Raw genomic sequence first — 12,751 nt, 5'->3', positions numbered from 1 at the left:
TTCATAACGGCGTGCAAAATTTATCTGAGTTTAAAAATGGTAGGAAGACTACAAGGGGATCAGATGACGTGGATACTATCGTATGTACAAGGAGGAGCGGCGGAGTCTTGGAAGGAGAACATCATGGAGATGATTGAAAACGGCGAACAAGAAGCCCCAGCCCACACGGAGGAGCTTTTTGATAGTTTGCGGAACAATTTCGGAGATGCGGATGAGGAGAGTACGGCAGTAGGAAAGTTGAGGTTGATCGAGCAAGGAAGCAAGAGCGCGGAAGAGCATGTACAGGAATTTAAGAGGATAGCACGAGACAGCGGATACGAAGGGCGAGCCCTCATCGAAGAATTCAAGAGAAGTTTATCAGGAAGGATTAGGAAAGCGCTGATGGAGTCAGAAAACCCACCAACTACCATCAGGAGTTGGTACGAGAGGAGCATGAAGTTAGATAGGCAGTGGAGGCAAGCAAAGGCGGAGGAAGACTACTATCGGCGGGGGCAAGCTAAGCCCCAACTACGAACCCACACCTCCAACAACACTTTCGTGAGGCCACAGCCTCAACGTCGAGATCCCAACGCGATGGATGTCGACACCGCCGCAGGACCCAGTCGAGGTCCTATCAAGTGTTACAAGTGTGGAAAGTTGGGGCATATGGCCAAGAATTGCTGGAGCAAGGCTCCGGCTCGAGATGTGCGAACTTTAGATGTAGACGAGCAGCGGGAATATTGGCAGAGGATGTTCGAGGAAGAGCAGAAGAATTTAAAAGAGTAAAGGAAGCCAAGTCTCCTCGTTGGACTTCCTACAACAAATTCGATGTACTATGTAACGAAATCAATGTTTGTGACACTGTACAAGAGGAGAATTTCCTCGTAAGGACAATTCGGCCTTTAAGGGAAATTAAGCTGAACGTGGGAGTAGAGAAGTTGGATACACATGATGGAGTAGGAGTACAGGCGTTGTTGGATAGTGGAGCAACGGGGATGTTTATGGATAAGACGTTCGCGGACGAAGAAGGGTTCAAGTTGGAACCTTTAGAAAGACCAATCCCGGTCAAAAACGTTGATGGAACGATCAATGCATCTGGGGCAGTAACTCACCGAGTAGTTGCAAACGTGTACTACAAAGGACATAAAGAAAGAGTACATTTCGAGATATGCGGCCTAGGAAAAAATAAGGTCATATTAGGAATGCCTTGGTTACAGATGCACAATCCGGAAATTGATTGGGAGAAAGGAGAGGTAAAGATGACCAGGTGCCCAGACGGGTGTGGGTACAAAGATAAAGGAAAAGCAAAAGAAAAACAAGAAGAAATACGAAGGATGGAGGAACCAAAGAAATCAACAAGGCAGTTGATGAAAGAAGCGCGAGAGGAAGAAAAGAGGGAAAAGCCTGACATGTCACACAAGCAATATGCAGGTTGGAAATTAGTTTCCTTCCCAAAGAAATCAAATTGGGGAACGGTGTTGCAGTATAGATGCGAGGAGTGTGGAACCCAAACGTCGGAACATTTGCTGAGCAAACACAAATGCCCAGCAATGGAGGAAATAGCCTTAGACGAGTTTGGGATGCCATATGAAGGAAGTGATGACGAAGAGGAAGGGCCAACTATGGCCAAAATAGAAGCGTATGAAGAGGAGCAGAAAGAAATCAGAGATGAGGAAGAAAGATACGAACGGGTGAACAAGGCAGTAGGGAGATTCACCACTCCCAAGAACATCATCGAAGGAATCGCACTAGGAGTCGAGGCGGCATTCGCCAGGGAATTGGCACGTAACAGGCGTGCTAATGGTGGAGCTGAGGGGTTGGCACAACAACCCAAAGAGAAAGCTGAGGGGTGGGCGCAATCACCCGGTGACGTGGCTGACCGATTAAATGGGGAAAAGGCAGAACGTCTAGAAGAAGATAACAGCAAGACAGCCACCGCGGGACAAGCGGGGGCTGGACAGGTACGTCCTAAACGAATAAGCGCCCAAAGGAAAAATAGAAGTAGAGAAGAAGAAGGACAACTAGAGATGTGGGTAAGAGGAATGACAGAAGAGATGCCGGAAGAAGAAGAAATTCGAAGCATAGACTCAGTAGAGCAAGTGGTACCAAGATGGTTCCACAAGTTCCTTAAAGTATTCAAACAAAAGGAATCAGAAAGAATGCCTACTAGGAAACCATGGGATCATGCTATCGAATTAAAGGAAGATTTCAAACCCAAAAAAGGGAAAATATACCCCTTGTCGCCGAACGAAAGAGAAGAAGTCCAAGCATTCATCAAGGACCAACTCCGAAAGGGATATATTAGGCCTTCGAAATCTCCCCAAACCTCACCAGTATTTTTTGTGCCAAAGAAGGATGGAAAGAAGCGGATGGTACAGGACTATCGATTTTTGAATGATTGGACAATTAAGAACAATTATCCTTTACCTTTAATTTCTGAACTTATAGACACTATGGGTAGTAAACGATTATTCTCTAAGATAGATTTACGTTGGGGTTATAATAACATTAGGATAAAAGAAGGAGACGAGTGGAAGGCAGCCTTTACTACTTTCATGGGTGCCTTTGAACCCACTGTTATGTTTTTTGGACTTACAAATTCGCCTGCTACTTTTCAGACTATGATGAACGAACTTTTTAGGGACTTAGTAAATACTGGAAAAGTGGCTGTATTCATTGACGATATTTTGATAGGAACAGACGACGAAGAAGAACATGATAAGGTGGTGGAAGAAGTGTTGCAAAGGTTGATGGACAATGACTTATTTGCAAAACCAGAAAAATGCGAATGGAAACGAAGTGAGATGGGGTTTTTGGGATGTATAATAGGGAGAAACGGAATCAAGATGGAGGAAAGGAAAGTGAAAGACGTAGTAGAATGGCCGACTCCAAAATGCGTTAAAGATGTACAAAAATTCTTGGGACTGGCAAATTACTATCGACGGTTCATTGAAAAATTCGCCAGTATTGCAAAACCATTACACGCATTGACTAAAAAAGACAAGAAATGGAGTTGGGGAGATGAAGAAGAAGAGGCCTTTGGTACGCTAAAAGCAAGATTCACATCACACCCAATCCTAGTAGCCCCAGAATTGGATAAAGAGCTAAAGGTGGAATCTGATGCATCGGCTTATGCCACGGGCGGAGAGTTAGCAATGAAATGTGAAGACGGAAAGTGGAGGCCGGTAGCATACATCTCCAAATCAATGACGGAGACGGAACGAAACTACGACATTCACGATAGGGAGATGCTGGGGATTATGCGGTGTTTAGAAGAATGGAGACATTTCCTGGAAGGGGCGAAACATAAGTTCGAAATTTGGACAGATCATCGCAATCTAGAATACTTCGCGAAAGCTCAACAACTAAATCGACGACAAGCCAGATGGGCCTTATATCTATCTAGATTCAATTTCGAATTAAAATTCCGCCCAGGAAAGACAATGGGGAAGGCAGACGCATTGAGCAGAGACCTGACTTTGAACGAGGAACAAAGGACGATAACAAAGATCAAACCCTGTTGAAACCAGAGTATTTCGCAATCCGAGCAATGGAAGAAGGTCATATGTTAATCAATGCGGAGGAAGAGGAAATATTAGAGGAAATCCGAAAATCAGAAGCAAAAGAAGACGATGTAGTGAAAGCGGTGGAAGAGATGAAGCGAGCAAAAGTAAAGTCGCTAAGGGGAGACGAGTGGAAACTGGAAGAAGGATTGGTACTGAAAGAAGGAAAAGTCTATGTGCCGAAAGACGAAACGTTGAGGACTAAAATCATTAGACTACATCACGATACTCCCATTGCTGGACACGGAGGACAATGGAAGACAGTAGAAATGGTAACACGCAATTACTGGTGGCCAGGCGTCACTAAGCAAGTCCAGAAGTACGTAGAGGGATGCGACCAATGTCAACGAAACAAGAATCGACCAACACCGCCGGCAGGAAAATTAATGCCGAACCCTATTCCCACCAAACCATGGGCCGACGTATCCGTCGACTTCATAGTAAAATTACCAGAGTCACAGGGAATGGACTCAATTCTGGTAGTGTGCGATCGATTCAGTAAAATGGCTCACTTCATCCCAACTACGGAAACGACATCAGCGCTAGGACTAGCTAAGCTGTTCAGGGATCACGTATGGAAGTTGCATGGATTACCAGAAACGGTGATCTCAGATAGGGGACCGCAATTTGCTGCAGACTTTACAAAGGAGTTGAATAAAATGTTGGGAATCGACACTAGGTTATCTACGGCGTTTCACCCACAGACGGATGGCCAAACCGAACGAACCAATCAAGAACTAGAGCAATACCTCCGATCATTTGTTGATCACAGACAAACTGATTGGCCTGATTGGTTAGCAACGGCAGAGTTTTCCTATAACAATAAAGAACAATCATCAACAAAGGAAACTCCATTTATGGTCAACGTGGGAAGACATCCAAGAACTGGCTTCGATCTTCGACGACAAGGCAATCACCCGGCGGCAGCGGACTTTGCGGACCGCATGAAACTTCAACACGAGGAAACTCAAGCGGCCCTAAAAAAGGCACAAGACGACATGCGGAGGTATGCGGATAGAAGCAGAGGAGAAGCGGTTAAGTACAAAGTAGGAGATAAAGTTCTATTGGCTACCCGGGACCTTCAAATCCAGGGACGACCTACCCGGAAACTTACGGAGAAGTTCATCGGACCATATACCATCAAGAAGATCATTTCCCCCAACGCAGTGGAAATAGATCTTCCCCGATCTATTCGGATTCATCTGGTGGTTAACGTCAGCCAAATAGTACTATATCGAGAACAAGTGGATGGACAAGGAAGTAGACCGGCACCGGCCGTAGAAATAGAAGGAGAACAGGAGTGGGAAGTGGAGAAAATCCTTAACGCCAAATGGCTCCGCGGAAAGAAGCGGTACTTAGTACGATGGAAAGGGTATACGGCAGAAGCAGACTCGTGGGAACCCGAGGAAAACTTGGCTAACGCCAAAGAATTGATTACTGAATTCCACCAACTCTATGGGGAACTCAATAGGATACAGCACGTTCTACGTGACACCGGGTTCCAAGAAAGGGAACTACCTAATCGATTTACAGCCAAGACTTTATTCGGATGGGATGACAAACAGTTTGATGCCGAATATCTTAAGAAGTTGGAACGAAATTGGCGAACGTGGAGGTCTTGAAGGGTCGTCTCCGGAGGAGCCGACTTTAAGGAGGGGGTACTGTTAAGACCTTGCCAGAATGTCACGGCGTCACGCTGTCACATCTGTCACATATTTTATTATGTAATAATTTCCCTCTGCTGCTACAGTTCGACGGAGGCTAAACTATCGGCATACTGCTAAAATGGCGCAAGCTACAGATTTACCAATTGAGCTCATTGATCTTATCTTTTCTTTCCTACCTCCAAACCATGCGGAGCAAGTACAGTGGAGGAGGGCGGCGGTGGCTATCGGAAGAGAACCCCGACCAGACGGATGGAGGTTAGAGGATCATAGGTGCGTAGTGTGTGGAAGAGTGACGTTGATAATGTGGGACGAAGTATTGGAGAGACCCTGGATGTTGCAGCGATGGAATAACCCGGACTTCCGTCGTTGGGAACCGGTCCGGTTCTTTACGATGTGCCCATGTGGAGAAGTAATGGCAACATACTTCGGCAGGGATTGGTACGAAAGGTTACGTCCTTAGATAGTTGTTTGTACCTGTGGACACTTTTATGGTTTGTTTGGTGTTGTTGACGTTTTTATGATCAATGTACTTGTGTTTACTTACTTCTTACTCCACTCTTCTTTTCTCATGTCAAATGTATAATTAGTTTATTTTCTCATACGTACTTCTTTTCACATGTCAGTATATAAATAAAGTTACCTAGGGTAGTTGGTCTGTGCGCCGTAGTCTAGGTATATAAAGTAGGTAGAAACTTGTAGAAGACTCTGTCGAGTTCTCTTAGGTTCACGCCTAATAAACTTTTGTCACTTTCCTCTATAGTTCTTAAGTTCAGGTGTGACCTGTGACATCTCAGTCACAGTCGCCCTAACATAGATGGAGCTGTCAGAGCGAAGCCTAGTGTAGCCAATGCCTTCAAGGACACCCCGGAGTTTCTTATTCCACTGCCTGGCAGCCTGCTTGAGGCCATAAAGCGATTTACGGAGCCGAAATACCATGTTAGGACTACCAATGTGATAGCCCTCGGGTTGGCGCATATAGATCTCCTCTTCGAGTTCCCCATAAGTAAAGGCAGAGGAGATGTCGACTGAATGCATTTTGTAGCCTTCTCTAGCTGCAAGAGCAATAATGAGGCGTAGTGATGCAGGACGGAATGTAGGGGCAAAGACCTCAGTGAAGTCGAATCCAGGACGTTGGGAATAGCCTTTGGCAACGAGACGAGCCCGGTAGTGCTCAATTGAGCCGTCGGCAAGTCGTTTCACTTTGAACACCCAGCCAGAGTTGACTACCTTCTTGCCTGGAGGCAGTTCCATTAGTTCCCAAGTTCCGTTAGCCTCGAGATTAAAGATCTCAGTGTTACAAGCCTCAGTCCAGCAATCTGTTAGTGTTAGAGTGAGCAAGCAGTCTACACTTGGTTGTTGATGGACTTAGATATATGCGGACGAGTTTAGTCACATGATAGCTTAGTCATGTATGGTTGAACTCCCCTGTGGACGCTTCAGAGGCCTTAGCTTCTTACAGTGTATCCACAGGTGAGTACAAGTTATTAGAACTTAATATAGCTTCTTACAGTGTATCCACAGTTTGTCCTTGGGATTGCTCAGTCAGTTCCTATCCGATTAACTCGCTTCTAGGCTCGTTAGGATCGCCACTGCAACCGCTATCGTTCTACGTTTAACAGGTTATGGGCCCCGGCTTCTAACAGCCTTAAAAACGCGTTTTTTGCCACCTTCTACCATTTTCTCCTCTATATCTCAACTTCTATCCCTTCCCCTGCACTCAAATCGACGTCTATGGCCTCGAAACCGCGCACGCACACTCCCTACGCCTGGGACACCACTTCGACGCGCTTTGGCGCGTCTCCGACGCGTCAAAGAGCCTCTACATCGACCACAACTCCCTCTGGCAGCCTCCTGGTCAATGGTGGAAGCTCAAACAACCAGACTTAGCTGGCAATGACTCTGACTCGGATGATGAAGCTGCTCTGCTAGCTGACTCTGAGTTCTGTGAAGTCGAGTTTGCTGGAGCCGTCTCGGGTGCTGATCCCCGGAGTTATAGACTAGCAATGAAGTCTCCTGACTCGGATTGCTGGACTGAGGCTTGTAACACTGAGATATTCAATCTCGAGGCTAATGGAACTTGGGAGTTAATGGAACTGCCTCCAGGCAAGAAGGTAGTCAACTCTGGCTGGGTCTTTAAAGTCAAACGACTTGCCGACGGCTCTATTGAGCGCTACCGGGCTCGTCTCGTTGCTAAGGGCTATTCCCAACGTCCTGGATTTGACTTCACCGAGGTCTTTGCCCCCACATTCCGTCCTGCATCACTACGCCTCATTGTTGCTCTTGCAGCTAGAGAAGGCTACAAAATGCGTTCAGTCGACATCTCCTCTGCCTTCACTTATGGAGAACTCGAAGAGGAGATCTATATGTGCCAACCCGAGGGCTATCACATTGGTAGTCCTAACATGGTCTTTCGGCTCCGTAAATTGCTCTATGGCCTCAAGCAGGCTGCCAGGCAGTGGAATAAGAAACTCCGGGGTGTTCTCGAGGGTATTGGCTACTCTAGGCTTCGCTCCGACAGCTCCATCTACATCTATTCCAAAGGTGACATTAAGGTCATTGTACCTATCTTCATTGACGACATTACTCTTGTCTCGAAAAGTGATGCAGCTATGACTTCGGCAGTCACTGAGCTCTCGAAACACTTCAAACTCCGTGATCTCGGCTCTACCACACTACTACTAGGCATTCAGGTGAAGCAGGATCGCTCTCATCGCACTATCTCCCTCTCGCAGGAGCACTACATTAAGGAGCTCCTAGAACGCTTCAATATGGATGATGCTAATCCACTTTCCACTCCACTTGCTCCAGGATCTGAACTCTCTGACATTGTTCCTTCACTCGAGGAGCAGGCTGAGATGAAGTCAGTTCCTTATCTCAATGCTGTAGGTGCTCTTCAGTATCTCGCCACTATGACTCGTCCCGACATTGCCTATGCTGTCTCCTATCTCGGGAGGTTCAACTCGAACCCAGCTCCGGCTCACTGGCTTGCAGTCAAACATCTATTCCGCTATCTCATTGGCACTATGCACTACAAACTGGTCTACCGAGCTAGTGACTCTGAGGAACTCTTCACTACCTATTCTGATGCCTCTCACGGTGCTTGTAAAGCTACAGGTCGAGCTACAGGTGGTTATGTGACTCTTGTCTCGGGTGCTGCTGTAGGTTGGTCTTCTAAGCGCCAGCCATTTGTGACTCTCTCAAGCACTGAGGCCGAGTTTGTTGCTGCCGTCGAGGCTGGCAAGGAGATCAAGTGGACTAGGAATATTCTGACCGAGTTTGGCTTCCCTCTGACACTTCCTTCAACACTCTTCGTTGATAACAAGTCAGGAATCAGTGTAGCCAAGAACCCAGAGCATCACGGACGCATGAAACACCTAGACCTGCGCTTCTACTGGCTCCGGGAGGCTGTTGAAGAAGGACTCATAGATCCTTTATATGTTTCGACTCGCGAGCAAGTGGCCGACATCCTTACCAAGGCTGTGGCAAAGAAGGTAGTTGAGTTTGCTGTTCCACTACTGGGACTTGAGTAGACTGGCTGGATCAAGGGGGTGTGTTAGAGTGAGCAAGCAGTCTACAAGTGTAGTTGGTGGACTTAGATATATGCGGACGAGTTTAGTCACATGATAGCTTAGTCATGTATGGTTGAACTCCCCTGTGGACGCTTCAGAGGCCTTAGCTTCTTACAGTCTGTCCACAGTTGTTCCTAGGATTGCTCAGTCAGTTGCCATCCGTTCGCCTCGTTTCTAGGACCGTTAGACTCGCCACTGCGTCGCGTACATTCTACGTATAACAGGTTATGGGCCCCGGCTTCTAACGCTTTAAAAACGACTATTAGTTTATCAACCTCAACTCTTCTCAATCATCTTCCTATCTCTATCAACTTCTATCCCTTTCCCTGCACTCACATCAACGTCTATGGCCTCAGAATCGCGCACACACACTCCCTACGCATGGGACACCACTTCGACACGTTTTGGCGCGTCTCCGACGCGTCTTAGAGCCTCTACATCGACCACAACTCCCTCTGGCAGCCATACACCCTCTTCACACTCTCTGGGACCGATTTCCGGCCCTAAGAACGCGTCAATCGCTTGTTCCTTTTGTGGGAGGGTAGGGCACATGCCTAGGAGGTGCAGAAAGCGAAAGAACGCGAGAAAACGCGCTCAGGAGCGCTCCAGACTGCCTGGAACATCTAAAAGTAATGTCAAAGGGCCACTTGGCCATCTGAGTGGGATAGGTGCAGCTCTTCCAGCTGTCAACACACCACCCACTCCTCCTGGTTCTGGCTCTCCTGGCTCTGATATTCCACTGAGAGCGTCCGCTCTTGGTGCTTATTCCTCTCCCTCATCATCTCCCTCATCATCTTCCTCACCATCCTCGCCACTACAGCTTAATGCTGACTTTTTCTGGTTGGCTGATACTGGTGCTACATCCCACATGACTCCTCACCGCCATTGGTTCAAATCCTACTCCCCTCATCGTATCCCTATCCGTCTTGCTGACAACTCTACTGTCTATTCAGCTGGTGTAGGATCTGTTGTCTTTCAACCGGTGGTGAATGGAAAAGAGACTAGAGCGGTTGAGTTTACGAGAGTCCTTCATGTTCCTGACCTCAGGAGTAATCTCTTATCATGCCTCTACCTTGCCCGACACAAGGGCTTCAATATCACCATCTCTGCTCATTCCATTGACTTCAAATACCAAGGGATTTCGCTTTTCACGGCCACCATCCATTCCAACAACTCTGCTGAGCTCGACGGCTCAACTCTCACTTCAGAGGCCGCTTTCTCTGTCTCTACTCTCCCAGTTGACCTCTCGCTATGGCACCGCCGCTTCATTCATCACAACTATGCTGATGTGAAGTCTATGATCAGTAAGGACCTTGTTTCCGGGCTCAAACTCGAGTCTAACTCTTGTCCTGACTCTATCTGTGAGCCATGTCTAGCTGGCAAGATGCATTCCCTCCCTTTTCCCTCCTCCTTGAATCACAATCGCTCTCCTCTCGATCTGGTGCATTCAGATCTTCACGGACCGCTCCCAGTCGCTTCACACTCAGGCTACAAGTATTGGATTACCTTCATTGACGACGCGACGCGTTTCCGGGCTGTATATCTGCTCAAAGCTAAGTCGGAGGCATTTGAAGCCTTCAAAGTCTACAAATCTTGGGCTGAGACTCAACTCGGAGTCAAACTGCGGGCTCTACAGGATGATAAGGGTGGCGAGTATATGTCTAAGGCTTTCATAAGCTTTACTGAGCTTGCTGGCATCGAAAGACGTCACTCAACTCGAAACCGGCCTCAGCAGAATGGACTTGCTGAACGGGCTAATAGGACTATGGGAGAGAGGATCACTGCTATGTGGCTCAAAAAACTGTCCCAGCGTTTCGAGGTTTTGTACTATTTGCGTCATAGCACAATGAGTTTTATGAGTATGATTATGTAATTAATATATTTTATACCCCTACATGTGGTTTTTAAAACACATGTAAAATGACGTAATTTGAGCAGTAGAAGGTCGAGAAATTAAATCAACAAAATAATCAATCATTGGGACAGTTGTTTGACCCTCTACTCAAGTTACAATTAATACTTTGTATGACCACCCTTGGCCTTGATAACTGCTTGGCACCTCCTGGGCATACTTTCTATAAGTCTTTGGCATTCTTCTGGTGTGATTTTGTCCCACTCTTCAGCCACTCTATGTTATGAATTTACCAACCTATAGGAGGAACGTCATCATGCTTACTCATTTCCATATCCCTGGATATACGCTTCTCCACTTACGCTTCTCCCATCATTCATTCCCATGTCACTTTCTCTTTGACGTTACCTTGTTTGTCTTTCCCTTCTCATGATCATTCTTATTATTCCCTTGATTGATCTTTCATGTTACCTGTTATATCTTTTCCTTCTCATGATCAATCTTCTATTCTCATGATTGATCATCCTCCTTCCTAGTTTATACTTTCCTTCTCACTGATTACTCATCTACCTCGGTCATGGTTACTCAGCCCGTTCTATAGTTAGTTACCTCGGGTAGATAGTCTTAGTATAAGTAAGCGTAGATACTCTCTGTATTTCCCTACGCTTTACCAACTTGCTTTTCCCCTTACTCGCCCTCAAGTCTTTGCCTTCGCTGCAACCTGAGCATTTGCTTTAAGGTCGTAACACTCTATCCCACAATTCATGTACTCCCTTTGGTGGCTTGGGGTAGACCTTCAGCTTGTCCTTGAGATTGACCCAGAGGTGTTCAATGGGGTTTAAGTCTGGGGATTGGGCAGGCCATACTAGAACTTTAATATTGTTGTCTTCAAACCATTTGTCAGTCCTTTTTGCCATGTGCTTGGGATCATTATCCTGCTGGAATATCCTCTCCCCCTCCTCCATCCCCAATTTCTCAAAGCTTTCCACCACTCCTCCACTCAAAATCTCACAATACTGCTCAGCATCCATGATACCTTGAACTTCTGTAAGCATCCCAACTCCCTCCCAGCCCATACACCCCCATACCATAAGGTTATTTCCTCCACCATGTTTGACTGTAGGAGTAGTAATCCGGTCAGAGAGCTCCTCACCACTTTGTTTCCAGGTATACACTCTCCCATCTGATTGAATCCTATTTATCTTCGTCTCATCTGACCACAAGACCCTTTTCCAATCCTCCACTGTCCAGTTTTCATGATATTTAGCAAATCTAAGACATTCCTTCCTGTGGTGCTGGCGAAGGAGAGGTCTTTTTTGCTTTACAACAGCCCTAAATGAGTGTTCTTTAAGGACGTTCCGGACTGTTTGGGGATGTACAGGATGGGATATTATGTTGTTGATGTATTGGGCACCTTGAACTGCATTGTCAAGTCGTCCAGTGGTGATTTGGTGAATAATTCCTCTTTTGTCCTGAGGGGAAAGCTTAGCTGGACGACCTCCTTTCATGTTCTCCTTGTCTCTATCCACCTCTTTCTTAATCCTTCCAACAATAGACTTCCCTAAACCTGTTTTGGACTGTATTTGGCGAACAGAATAACCTTCTTGAAGTAAAGAGATGACAGAAGAGTGTTGAGTAGAAGAAGTAGGTTTCATGATGGTGGTTTAAGGTCAACATGATGTTTGATCAACAAACAATGATGCAAATTAATATAAACAAAGTCATGTGACACTCTCAAATTTTCCCAGGAATTTTGCGGTCATTTCTGGGGCTCTAGAGCATGATTTCTGAAAGTTGAGTAGAGGGTCAAACAACTGTCCCAATGATTGATTATTTTGTTGATTTAATTTCTCGACCTTTTACTGCTCGAATTATGTCATCTTACATGCGTTTTGAAGACCACATGTAGGGGTATAAAATATATTAATTACATGATCATACTCATAAAACTCATTGTGCTATGACACAAATAGTGCAAAACCTCGAAACACTGGGACAGTTTTTTGAGCCACTGTATGCTCTCGGAATCTCAGCTACCTGGTTCTTTCTGGGGTGAATGTATCTCGTCAATGGTTCATGTCTGGAATATGCTCCCTACTGCTTCGCTTTCGGGCACCACTC

At 46.2% G+C, this 12,751-nt stretch overlaps 1 protein-coding gene across 1 annotated transcript; it reads left to right on the top strand.

Annotated features, from left to right (window-relative positions):
• Window positions 1–381: 381 nt before the first annotated feature.
• AGABI2DRAFT_208866 (hypothetical protein) lies at window positions 382–837 on the top strand (the record flags this gene model as incomplete). The annotated part of the gene is made up of 1 exon (XM_006463843.1): window positions 382–837. The coding sequence occupies one exon, from the start codon at window positions 382–384 to the stop codon at window positions 763–765; it is 384 nt and encodes a 127-aa protein (XP_006463906.1). The 3' UTR covers window positions 766–837.
• Window positions 838–12,751: the final 11,914 nt, after the last annotated feature.

This window comes from Agaricus bisporus (genome assembly GCF_000300575.1).
Source record: "Agaricus bisporus var. bisporus H97 unplaced genomic scaffold AGABI2scaffold_9, whole genome shotgun sequence".
Lineage (NCBI taxonomy): Eukaryota > Fungi > Basidiomycota > Agaricomycetes > Agaricales > Agaricaceae > Agaricus > Agaricus bisporus.
The sequence above is the reverse complement of the archived record's forward strand: the minus strand, read 5'-3'. Positions and strand labels throughout refer to the sequence as shown.